General features: G+C 32.5%; 1 protein-coding gene across 1 annotated transcript in view; it reads right to left on the reverse strand.

Moving 5' to 3' along the window:
* Positions 1-13,153, reverse strand: part of CRLF2 (cytokine receptor like factor 2) — a 54,197-nt gene that overhangs the window by 16,757 nt on the left and 24,287 nt on the right. The window contains exons 3-5 of the mRNA XM_007501023.2: positions 7,990-8,150; positions 6,642-6,775; positions 2,813-2,975 (exon numbers count right to left, since the gene is read on the reverse strand). Of these exons, the coding sequence (XP_007501085.2) occupies positions 2,813-2,975; positions 6,642-6,775; positions 7,990-8,150 (458 nt within the window). The remainder of the gene's footprint in view (positions 1-2,812; positions 2,976-6,641; positions 6,776-7,989; positions 8,151-13,153) is intronic.

Consider the following 13,153-nt stretch of genomic DNA (forward strand, 5'->3'; position numbering starts at 1 on the left):
TGTTAATCACTTAAGTACAAGGCTATAATTAATGTCATCTGGAGCAAAAATGATGAAAACTTCTCCAACTTCCTAGTAGAATCTCTAAAGATAAGAGCTCTGATGCATATTTATTCATCTTCACTCCAACACTAACATAAGGGGAAAAATGTAGAAGAGCATAATATTTATACCTAGAATATATAATTGGGAATGAAAGGAAAGTTCAATTAAATTCAATCTTCAAAGAATTGTAAAGTGACTACTAGACACTTAATCCACAAAAGTTCCTACCATGAAGCCTCCAAAAAATATGGAGATGATCCAAGGATCAAAATGGCCATATCACAGAACTGCAAAACATGGATTCTAATCTATGAGAAGACTTCAGATATGGTCATAGTGACAGACTAAGCACACAAAGATCTATTAATGGTGTTGGCCACTACGGGATGAACCTTTTAACCATAACAACACATGAAACTAAAGAAAACTTTCAAAGTGACTATTTCAAAGGTTAAAAATCAGCTGATTTTTTTTGACCATATGAGTTTAACTGCTGAAACTCAAACATTAGATTTAATTAGATTAGATTTAATTAGATTAGATAATTTCCATTGACTTGTCTGTTGATATGCTACTAAAAAAATACTAAAACATACCAATAAGGACATTCTCAGTATAAAATAAATGAGAAGTCCATGTGGTACAGTAGAAATAGCACTGATTCTAGGGTCTGAGCATCTAAGTTCAAAGCCCACCTCTGATGTTTACTACCCATGTGACCTCAGGCAAGCCACTAAAATTGCCTGGTCTCTGTTTCCTTAACTATAACATGAGGAGGCGAGGTTAGATGTCTCTGAAGTCCTATTAGCCTCTAAATGTATGATCTTAGGAAAAGAACTTAGAGATATATAAAGAATGGGTCCAAGACTCTCCAGGAAGGAAAAAAATAAATGAGTTTGGACAATTGGTTTCATTAGATCCCCAAAAGTAACTAGAAAATATTTCATGGTTTACTTGGTCATCTCCCTATACAAAGCTAGTGATGGGCATAAGGAAAAAGATCATTATGAAAACAATTTTATGTGTCAGCATTTGTTGCAGAAGACAAAGAGGTAGAAAAGTTTTGTGAAAAATTCAAAAAAAATCCTTCAAGTCAATAGATAGATAGATAGATAGATAGATAGATAGATAGATAGATAGATAGATAGATGGGTACATAGATAATGTATGCTTCAAAAAAATGTAGTCATAACAGTGATTACAAAAATCTGTTGCAAAAGAGTTTGGGGTGACAAAATTGGAGAGACAAAAGGCTCATAGACTACTCAGCAGCTTTACACCTGAATTGCCATGCACACTCTTTAAAATAAGAGAATCAGAAGATATAGGATATGGTTAGCACCAAACAATAACTAACACATAAAATAAATTTGACAGCACCTTAACAATCATTCAATGAACAAGTATTTATTAAGTATTTATTTTGTGCAACACCTTTTGCTAACCACTGAGGATACAAAGGAAAGAAAGATTCATTACCAATGTTGGAATCAATCGATCATCTTCATTCTGTCAGACCATCAACTAATTGGAAAAAAAGTTTAAAAGAAATCAAAATTGATGAAAAAGTAACTGTGAGACAAAGATACTGTGACCAAGTGTAAGAGTTTTAATCTTTCTTCTTCAAAATTTTTAGGACTAAAAAAGGGAAATGGAGAAAAGAAAAGACTAAGATTTTCATTATTAGCAATTCCTATAGAATTAATCAGCATAAAGCAATTGTCATAATGCAGAGGCAAAAGAAACCAGAAAACAGCTTAGTCAGTAAACACTTGATCTCCCTAACAAATGAGAAAGCACAACAGCCAAGGACAACCCTATTTTAGGATGTTACTTTGGCTTAAAACATAATACAGGGGGAAGGTGGGATTTAACAGGCATTCTCTTCTCATAAAAAGCAAAGAGTAGTAAAGACCAGGGAGCCGTAAAAGAGTAAAATGACCAAAACAAAGCTTAGAGTGAAACTCAGATAAGTGAGTTCATTCCAAGAATAATGTACTTGATTTGGAAACAAGTCTTAATGTTCTATATAAATGCTAGATATCATTATGATTATTATACCTTAAGGTTATACAAGATTCATTGATAAAAGCAAACATAAAGATAACACTATTCAATAATCTTAATGTCTATCAGGAATTTAAGGAGAGGTATACTTGCCAGAGATATTTTTCAAATGCCATTGAAAGTATTCTTTCCAGAATCCAAAGGCAAGAAAGAATTTTTTTAATGACTGATAAGATACTCCAGACATTCCTTTTGACAAATAGAATCATTCTGGTCATTGTAAGCCCCAGAATACCTCAGGATTTCCTCACTGAGGAACTAGGTCAAGTTCATCTTTAATACCCTTCATGACACTTTCTCTGTGCCTCTTTTAGCAGTCTGCTCCAGTTTGTAGTGCCATGATTCTGCTTCAAATGCTGTTCAGTCTTAAACTTGCATCACATTTCTCACCTAGGTCCAGTAGGTTATCCACTATACAACCTAGCCTCCTCTAGCAAAATTTAATTCACTGTAATGTGATGTAACGTGATAAAGAAAGCTACCTAGGGATATGAAAATAAAAGGAATTCCTTTCTTTCCATCTCATATTATGAAGGGGGAAAAGAAACTAAGGAACTAACATTATTAATCATCTAAAACAAGTCATATTTAATAGAGATTCACATTGGTAAAAACACTTTACCTACTGAAAGTGACATATCACACTTCCGCTTGAAATTAGTCATTTAAAAATACTGCATAACCTTGACTTCACCATTACCTTCCAGTTTGCTCCTCCTCCAATGTGTTACAGGGGACCAATCGCTAGGGTATGTCTTACTGCCATAAATAGCCATTCTTGTTATTACTCTGGCCCGGAAGAAATAACACTTCTCAGAATTCAAGCCATCGATTTTAATGCTACATATTTTGTTCATGTTGAGCTGGAGACAAATAAATGTCTTGATTAATTATATACTTTATGAAGTAGAGTATCAAAGAAAACAATACATTTTTATCTCAGCTCTATTTTCAGTCACTGGAGAGATAATTCTTCTTAGTGCTTTGTTTGATTTTCTGGCTCTGGTCTTCCCTTTCTATTCATGTCATAGAGTGTTAGTATCAAAAGTAAAACAAGCCTTCCATATATGTGCATATGTATGTGTATATATGTATATGTATGTATATGTATATGTGTGCATATAGATAGATATCTACATATATAATGAAAGAATGATAACTAATAAGTCAAGGGGTATAAAATGTTTTGGGGAAGTGGTATCTAAAGATGGAATGACTATGGGTGAAGTGTTATGATTTGACTGTGTGATCCTGGACAACTCTTTTAACTTCTCTGTCTCCGAGGAAAGACTGGAATGATATAAATTATAAAAAAATTAAAATGTAAGGAAAAAATATAATAAATTATAAACCTCTACTGGTTGATAAAGAATTTCACTAGCAGTTGTATACACCAAAGTTTATTGTTATTCAATCATTTCAGTCATTTCTGACTCTTCATGACCCCATTTGGGGTTTTCTTGGCAAAGATAATGAAGTGGTTTGCCATTTCCTCTCCAGCTCATTTTGCAGATTATGAAACTGTTGCAAACAAGGTTAAGTGACTTGTCCAAGGTCACTCAACGTATTAATGTATCTGAGTCCAAATATGAACTCAGGATTTCCTGATTCCAGGTGTTCTATCCAGGTGCATCTAGCTATCTCTTCCACTATCTACACTATCTACACTTCCCTTAATATTTACTTTTTTAGTTTCACTTCTCTTATTCTTTTGCCTGAGGTAAGTACTAAGACAAAAAGGCATAGATTTAGAACTAAAAAGATTTAGAAATCATGTACTAATGCTAGTAAAGTTTTGGAAAAGTCACTTTATCTCTGTGTCTTCAGTTTCCTAATCCATAAAATGAAAGGGTAAGTAGTGTCATCATCCCTAAATTCCATTTCAGCTTTAAATCTATGATTTTATGAATCAGTCCAACTGCTGCATTTTATAATTTAAGAAACTGAAGTACAGTGAGGGGGAAATGATTCAAGTGCAAGACAGATAGTGAACATTTGAATTGAGATTAAAATCCAAGTTTTCTGATTATAATTCCAGGTGCTTTCTTTAATTCATTTTTTTTATTTATTAAATGTAAGATCATTCACCAGAATGAAAATTGGCTCTATATGGGTGGTCTCTTCAGCCCCAGTATTCTAAGTCATACTTCATTATTAATATCTTAAAAAGTAAATATGAAACCTTAATAGATAAAGGAAAAATAAAATGTCTCCTATTCACTAAAATATGGTTTCCTTTTTTAATTAAGCAGAAATACTCATTTATTTGTTTTATTTTTTCTTGTCTCTGAGGTAATAAAGTTATGGTGATCAATACCTACCACTCATTACTCTAATCTTGCCAAATAAGGGCCCAATAATAGGCTCCCTCAAGATCTAATTCAAATGCTACCTTCTTCAATAGACCTCTCCTGGTTTTTCCAGATTTAAGAGATTTTTCTCTATAAGATTACCTTTCATCTACCCTATATTTACATATTTATTTACATGTTGTGCTCATGTTTTATGTCTAGAACTTAGCATAGGCCCTGGCACATAGTGTGGTAAATAAGTTCTTATTTGAATAATTGCTTAAAATTTTATTAATTTAATTCTCGTTAATTGTTTGAATGACTGATTGAATCTAGAGTTTCATCTTTAAATGTCATAGGCATGATTTTTCTCAGTTTAGTCTCATGTTTTGCTTTATATGTAAATATTTTCCCTCTATTACTTCTTGCTTTTTTATTTGGCAATATTTTGTATAGATTTTTCGCCATACTCTTCAATAAGATCTCACAAAAGGATGTATACATTAAATTAGTGCTTCTCTGGCTTATTCTTTCCTTACCAACATCTAGAAATCATTTAATAAGTATGTGGTTATACATTGATTGATATAGGTAGAGTTAGATTGATGATAGGCATTTTTTAAAATTCTGAGTGTTTTTTATTTATTTTTGGAGTAAACAGCATATGCCTTTCCTGAAACACTATATTTGAAAGATAAATAAGACACAGTGGAAAAATAAATGAGTACCAGAGTTGAGGTCAATTATACTCACAGTATTATAGAAACAGAGCACTTTATCCTAGTAAGATCACAAATTAAATAGATATTCTAAAATTTAAATAATATTCTGTAAATGCCCTATCACTCCATTTTTCCTTCACTCTCAACTTACTGTCTGGCTGATACATATTGAGGAAATTGTGGGAAATACAAAGAGGAAGTAAGAAAAGAAAAAAGCTCTACTACTTTATTTTTCCATTAATATCCCTTACTCATCTTGCCTTGGAGCTATCATTCATTTCTGCATGTTCCTTCCTCTATCTAAATCTTCTCCATCCTTCAAAAATCCACATTATGTCTTCTTTTCCTTCATGGAGGATTTCCTGAATACACCAGTTCTCATTTACCTACCCTTCCCTTCCTCTTGACTACTATGGTCCTTATAATATATACTACAGAATCTAATTTAATTATATTCTATCTTATATTGTTTGCTCTTATTCCATGTGTCTGAGGAGAGCCAACTAAGATGGTGAAGAGTTCTAAGTTCATGTCATATAAGGAACAATTGAAGGAATTGTGGGCAGTTAGTCTAGAAAAGAGAAGATTCAAGAGAAGAACAAGAAGAACATGACTACAGTATCTGAAGGACTAACATGGGAGAGAAAGGATACAAGGGTAGAATTTAGAACAATAAATGTAAATTGAAAGTCTCATTTAGGCCTGATGGGAAAATATTCCTTATAATTAGAGCTCTCCCAATATATTATGGGCTGCTTCAAGAGGTAGTAGGTCTCTCTCTTCTTGGAAATCTTCATTAAGAGGTTGGATGACCAATTGATATATATGTTATATTGGAAATTTCCCTATATAAGTTGATCTGAACTGTTACTTATGTTATTTCCAACTCTTAAATTCTGTGATTTTGTAACTTTCTTCTCCAATGAAATGGCAAGTTCCTTGAGAATAGGGAGTAATGTCTTGTATTTCTATTTCAAAATGCTTAGCATTCAAATATTATTAACATTATTAACAACAATAACAATAACAGTAATAGTGTCTATATAATGCTATAAGGTTTGCAAAGGGTTTTACATTTGCTAACTCATTTGATCTCACATCCACTTTGAGAAGTAGGTGCTATGATCACTCCCACTATTAATTCTTATTCTTATAAGATGAGAAAACTGAGTTTGAAAAAGTTTATGTGACTTGCCTAGGGTCACAAAGTTAGGCAATGTCTGAGATGAAATTCAAACTGGAGTCTTATCAACTCTATGTTTAGCAATCTACCCCAATACACAGAAATTATTCAACAATTACATATTAACCAATTGATTAACATTCAGGTGTTAATGAAGACCACTGAAAGTGGAAAATTTTAATAAAAGATGTAGGTAAAACAAGAGGACAAATATTTAGGAAGACTAAGTTGCTTTATACTTCTCTAACTAGGATGTCATGTACTGGTAGACAGATAAAAGTAAAATATACTTGATAGATTTACCTGCCATTCTTTTTTTTTTTTCAAACTTACCTGCCATTCTAGATCAAAGGTACTTTTGTACTGAATTTCATAGGATAAACCACGAATGGGTAAATCAGGACATTTTATCGTAACTGAGTCTTCTCTCCATGTAAAATTCAAATTGGTTGGAGAGTTGGGTTTTACTGAAAGAGAAAGCATGCTTTGTTAAATGTTAGACCAATATTCCAGCTTTACTAAATCCCTGTGTTTTCTTCTTGCATCAATCTTTTAGAATTTGTATTAGTCTTTTAGGAATTTTTTTAATTCCTTCTAAACTATACTTGATCATAATATAGTACTTTATATGCTAAAGATTATAGAGAGGAAGTAGAGCATATTAAAGAGAGAACTAACCTTGCAGCCAGGAATATTTGAATTCCAATCTGCCTCTGACACATACAGACTTAAATTCTTAAGCCCTTAAACTCTCAATACTCTAGACAGGTAATTCTCTAATAAAATTGTTGAGAAAGTTCTGGACTACAATGGGAGAATTTTTTCATCTGGAAGTTCTCTATGCAGAAGTTCAGTCCCTTTCACTAAAGATAATGGAGATCTGTTAAGATTAACATGTCTTTGGGTCGAGGGGACATGGCTGGGGATATAGTTTCTTTTTTTTTTTTTTTTAAACCCTTACCTTCCATCTTGGAGTCAATACAGTGTATTGGCTCCAAGGCAGAAGAGTGGTAAGGGCTAGGCAATGGGGGTCAAGTGACTTGCCCAGGGTCACACAGCTGGGAAGTGTCTGAGGTCAGATTTGAACCTAGGACCTCCCGTCTCTAGGCCTGGCTCTCAATCCACTGAGCTACCCAGCTGCCCCTGGGGATATAGTTTCTAAATGAACATCCTAATGCAAACACCAACAACATGGAAATAGGTTTTGATCAAGGACACATGTAATACTCAATGAAGTTGCATGTCAACTGCAGGAAGGGTGTGGGGAGGGGAGGGTGGGAAATAATATGATTCTTGTAACCAAGGAATAATGTTCTAAATTGACTCAATAAATAAATAAATTTAAATAAATAAAAATAAAAAAGATTAGCATGTCTTAACTATTTTGAATTATCATAAATGCCTAGTAAAATTTTAAGACACAAATAAAACAAGATTTGCAACCCTTCTTTGTAATCAATAGATGGAGGCCAGGCTTTATCTCTCTCTCATCCCTTTAACTTTTATCAATCCATTTGTATTCAAGCCAACAAAATACTACAAATGCACTGATATCTGCCACTGCAAAACTATGTTTAGTTCTGGATGGGAAACACATTTCCTGCTTTGGACCTGTCTAGAAAATGGATTCCACTAGATTTAATAACTGGGGGAAAAAAAGTGACCTGGTCTTGGTACTTACAGTAATTGCTAAGTCTCACATTTTTTCTTTCAATAATTCCATCTTCTCCCTTGAGTAAATAAGTCAACCTGTTGTCTCCAGTCTTAAAAACACATCCAACAGTATAACCTTGATCAAGAATATAGTGAGGACACTGTTTTGAAGGTGAAGCTTTGTCCAATCTAAATTAAAGGAAAAAAGTTAATGCTATTTCCTTTTGTCTGTTCATTTCTACATTGAGATTTTCTTTTTTTGTTTCTATTTTTAGTTTTTCTTACTTTCTATTCCTCTTATTTTTTCAATTACTCATAGAAACAATTTTTTAACAATTGCTTTCTTACCTTTTGCAATCCAAATTCTCTTCCTCCCTCCTCCCCAAAACCTCCCTAGACAGTGATCTGACATAGGTTATTCCAATATTGTTGTGCAATACAAATTTCCATTACATTTAGATTCTCAATGCAAGTTAATGTTCACTGGTCATCTAAAACCTATATTAGTTTTACGATTGCAGACTACAATATTTTCCACCACTCTGGCATTACTACCCAAGATTAAAGGCCGTTTTGAATTTTCTATTGTTTTATTGGTAGTCATTGTCAAGTGTGCAGCATTCCATGGATGAGCTACTCCAAACCTTACCTAAATTGATCCCTAGAACCATGGCTATAGCTTTCCAAAATGGCAGAATATGTCAGTACTCCTCATTCAGCATAGCCTTTTAAAATCTAAGATTGGGAGCAGGTAGGTGGTTTAGTGAATAGAGAGCCAGAGTGGAGATGAGAAGTCGTGGGTTCAAATCTGGCACTTCTTAGCTATGTGACGCTGGGCAAGCTACTTAACCACATTTAAAAGCCCTTATCATTTTTCTGCCTTAAAGCCTATACAAAGTATTGATTCTAAGATAGAAAGTAATGGTTAAAAAAGAAAAAAAAGTATCACTTCCATACTACTAGCAGTTAGTAAGAAAATGTTAGAAGACCTTGACTTATCATTCTTACAGCTTTCAAAGCTGCTTTTTTTTAGAATGTACTTATTATTGTGTAAATTGTTCTCCTAATTCTCCTTTTTTTCTTCATTAGTTCATAAAACTACTGAAAATTTTTCATTTTTATAATATTATTAATTATAGTACAAATTGTTCTTCTGGTTTTTGCTGGCTACACTCTGAGTCAATTAATATGTCTTTCCATATAGTTTGAAATAATCTATTTATTTTAATTCTAATATTTTCCTCATAGGACCAGGACAAATCATTTAATTTCTCTAAATCTCAGTTTTCTTATATACAATTAATAATATATAAAATATCTTCCTAACATGGTTTGTTTATGGGAGTAGAAAACAAGGTAAGAATAAATCATATCAATATGAAAAAACAAAATCATGATAATAATATATTTGAAAAATCTTTTCTAAAATATAGCACTCATTAATTTTTTTAATTATTGGGAATATGAAAAGTATGGGAAAGGGGCTCAATGAATAGACATCCAGACCCAGAGGTGGGAGGTACTGTGTTCAAATATGGCCTCAGACATTTCCCAGCTTTGTGACTCTGGGCAATTCACTTAACTCCAACTGCTTTAAGTAAGTACCTGCCTTAGAATCAATTTTGATTCTATAATGGAAGGTAAAGGTTTAAAAAAAAAAGTATAGGAAAAATGGTCACCTGACCCATATAATAGTCAGATTTTCTAGCCTTGGCTTCCCCCTCAACCTTACCTCTCATTTTTAAAACTCTAATATGAATACTTGTGGAGTCTCATAATTAAGATAAAGTTGTAAACAAAAGTAGAGTAGGAAAAGCATAGGATTTGGAGTCAGTTCATATGGGTTCAAATCCCACTTCTGGCATTAAGTATAGTTTTGGGTATGTTACTTGATCACTATGACCCTCAATTAATTTTTAAAATTTTTTTTAAAAACCCTTAGCTTCCATCTTGGAGTCAATATTATGTATTGGCTCCAAGGCAGAAGAGTGGTAAGGATTAAGCAATGGGAGTCAAGTGACTTGCCCAGGGTCACACAGCTGGGAAGTGCCTGAGGCCAGATTTTAACCTAGGACCTCCCATCTCTAGGCCTGGCTCTCAATCCACTGAGCTACCCAGCTGCCACCCCTCAATTTATTTTTTTAATTGAGGAATTAAACTACATGACCTTTGAAGTCCTTTACAGCAATGGATTGATGATTCTACAGAGACCTCAAGCACCTATTTCCAGGATTTCTCCATACATGCATATATACATAATTCATACACATCTGAATGTATGATGTAAATGTATGTATTATATATGTTTATGTCTGTATATATTTATAATTTTATTACATTATGGTAAATTCATAAATTTAAACTTACAAATATATATGCAAATATACACATATCCATATAAATGGCAAAGTGTTTACAAATGTATATATAAATATGTATATAGGTATGCAGACATATAGATATATATTTGCATATACATTTGTAAACACCTTGGTACATACATGTATATGTGCATCTTATTTGCATATATATTTATAAATATATGTATAAATTTAATATAATGAAATATATACAAAGATATATATTTATGCCCATAAATGTAAATATATATGCCTATCCACACAAATAGAGAGCTATGATATAACAGTTAGAGAGCTCACCTTGGATAAAGTAATCTTTGGTTTAATCAATGTTGGGAATCTTGACTTTTATTATTTTTAAATTTTATTTATGTCTATTACATTTAAATATCCATGTAACTTCTCTGCATTACTGAAGGCATTATTTGCCAAAAAATGTATATATAGATAAAACAATGTCTTGTTTATTTTTATTAGTTCTTTCTCCAGAGGTAGGTAAGCACAAGTTCTGTAGCTATATACAAGATTCGCTTGCTCATTTCACTCTTTTCAATTTTATATTGATCTTTCCATTTTTAATTAACTTTTCATTTTAATTTAATTAATTTTAATTAACCTACTCATTATTTCTTATGGCTCAGTAATTTTATCACAATCATTATAATTGGGAGGTGAAAATGTTGGTTCACACTTTCATCATGATAGTCCTTCAAAAAAATAGAGAGGGGAAATTAGGTGGTTTAATTGTTTGAGAGCCAAGCTCAGATATGGGAGATCCTGGATTCAGTTCTGGTCTCAGACACTTCCTAGTTGTGTGACCCTGGGCAAGTCACTTAACACCTATTGGCTAGCCCTTACTGCTCTTCTGTCTTAGAACCAATACACAATATTTATTCTAAGACAGAAGGTAATGTTGTTTTTTTTTAATAATAGAATCTTCAATATAACTTTTATTAACAGATCAAGAAGACACTACATGAAGAAGTTAAATATTCATTTGGAAAAGGTATAGGTGTTCTCTAGTAGTGATATCTCATTTTGTAAATGTAGCATAATGGACTAAACAACACTATGAAGAAGCATTTTACAATGGGCATTTACTTTATTCATCCATCAGATAAAAAACATTGGAAAAATGTTAGATTTAGAGTCAAGTTTAAATGCAGACTCTGTCACTATCTCTGTGATCATTAGTTGGACAAGGTGACTTATAAGGTCACTTCTGGGTCTTAACCGTGATACAAAATTAAAAACTCTAATCAATGTAATGAACTGTCAAAATTCCAAAGGACTAATGATGAAGTATCAAGTAAGTAATGGACTTAATATGTAGAATGAGACAAATTTTTTTGATATAGTCAATGCAAAGCTTTGTTTTGTTTGATTATGCATTTTTCCTCAATTCTTATTTTTCTTCTCCATTCCAATCAGTCAAGGGAGAAAAGAGGAAGACAAAATAGGAAAAATCTTAAAAACTATGATCATATGAGCTTTTCTTCATAGGTCTTATTTCCCAACTCAGTTCAATTTTTTTGTCTTCCTCTCTGTGACTTTTTTTCTGTGTTTATACTGTTTTCTTAGAATTGGAGACCCAAAATGAATTAAAATACATCTCCTAAAACATGATATAATGCTGAATTCAAAGGGATAAAAATTGTTCTGCTAGGCAGAATAATGGGAAAAGTGCTATACTGGAAATCAGGAGACATAGCTTGATTCATCAATCCAATACAATGAATTGCTTGTTCATGAATTTGCTTATCTATAAAATGGGTATAGAGATATTTACACTACTTATTTCAAAACACTGTTGGGGTATAAGGACTCCAGTTGCCTAGTCCTTACCACTCTTCTGCCTTGGGACCAATTCTTATATCACTTCTAAGATAGAAGGTAAGGTGGGGGGGGGGGGGGAGAAAGAAAAGAAAAAAGAAGAGAAAAGAAAAGAAGAGAAGAGGAGAGGAGAGAAGAAGAGAGGAGAGAAGAAGAGAGGAGAGGAGAGGAGAAAGAAAGAAGAAAGAAAGAAAGAAAGAAAGAAAGAAAGAAAGAAAGAAAGAAAGAAAGAAAGAAAGAAAGAAAGAAAGAAAGAAAGAAAGAAAGAAAGAAAGAAAGAAAGAAAGAAAGAAAGAAAGAAAGAAAGAAAGAAAGAAAGAAAGAAAGAAAGAAAGAAAGAAAGAAAGAAAGAAAGAAAGAAAGAAAGAAAGAAAGAAAGAAAAGTGCCATTTTCCTCCAGAGAAAAAATTGATGGAGTCTCAAACTAGGACAAAGCATGCTATGTTTCACTCTTTTCATTATTTTCTTTCATGAAAAGACTAATATAAAAAATGTTTTAAATGTTTGCACATGTAAAATGTATATTGGATAGCTGACCACCTCAATTAGGGGGGACACAGGGGAAGAAGAGAGAGAAAGAGAGACTTGGGGACTCAAAATTTTAAGTGAATGTTAAAAATTGCTACTACCGGTTGTGACATATGATTGTGATAGAATACCACGGTGCCTTAAGAAATGATGAATGATTTAATTTTTGAAAAACATGGAAAGACTTACATGAAATTATGAAGATTGAAATGAGGAAAACCCTGAGAAAATTACAGCACAAGAGAATATAAGGCAACAAAAATATTATTTAAAGAATGACCTCTGTATGTCCACCTCCAGAGACAGAACAGATAAATAAAATATAAGCATGACATAATTTTATATATACACATATCTTTTTGTCAAATGATGATTTCTCTAATGAAAGGGAGGAAAGGAAGTAGGGAATTAACTGGGTATTTAAATGTAAGAAGCAACTAAATTTTAAAAATATTAAACAAGCAATTGGGG

This window comes from Monodelphis domestica, chromosome 8, assembly GCF_027887165.1.
Source record: "Monodelphis domestica isolate mMonDom1 chromosome 8, mMonDom1.pri, whole genome shotgun sequence".
NCBI lineage: Eukaryota > Metazoa > Chordata > Mammalia > Didelphimorphia > Didelphidae > Monodelphis > Monodelphis domestica.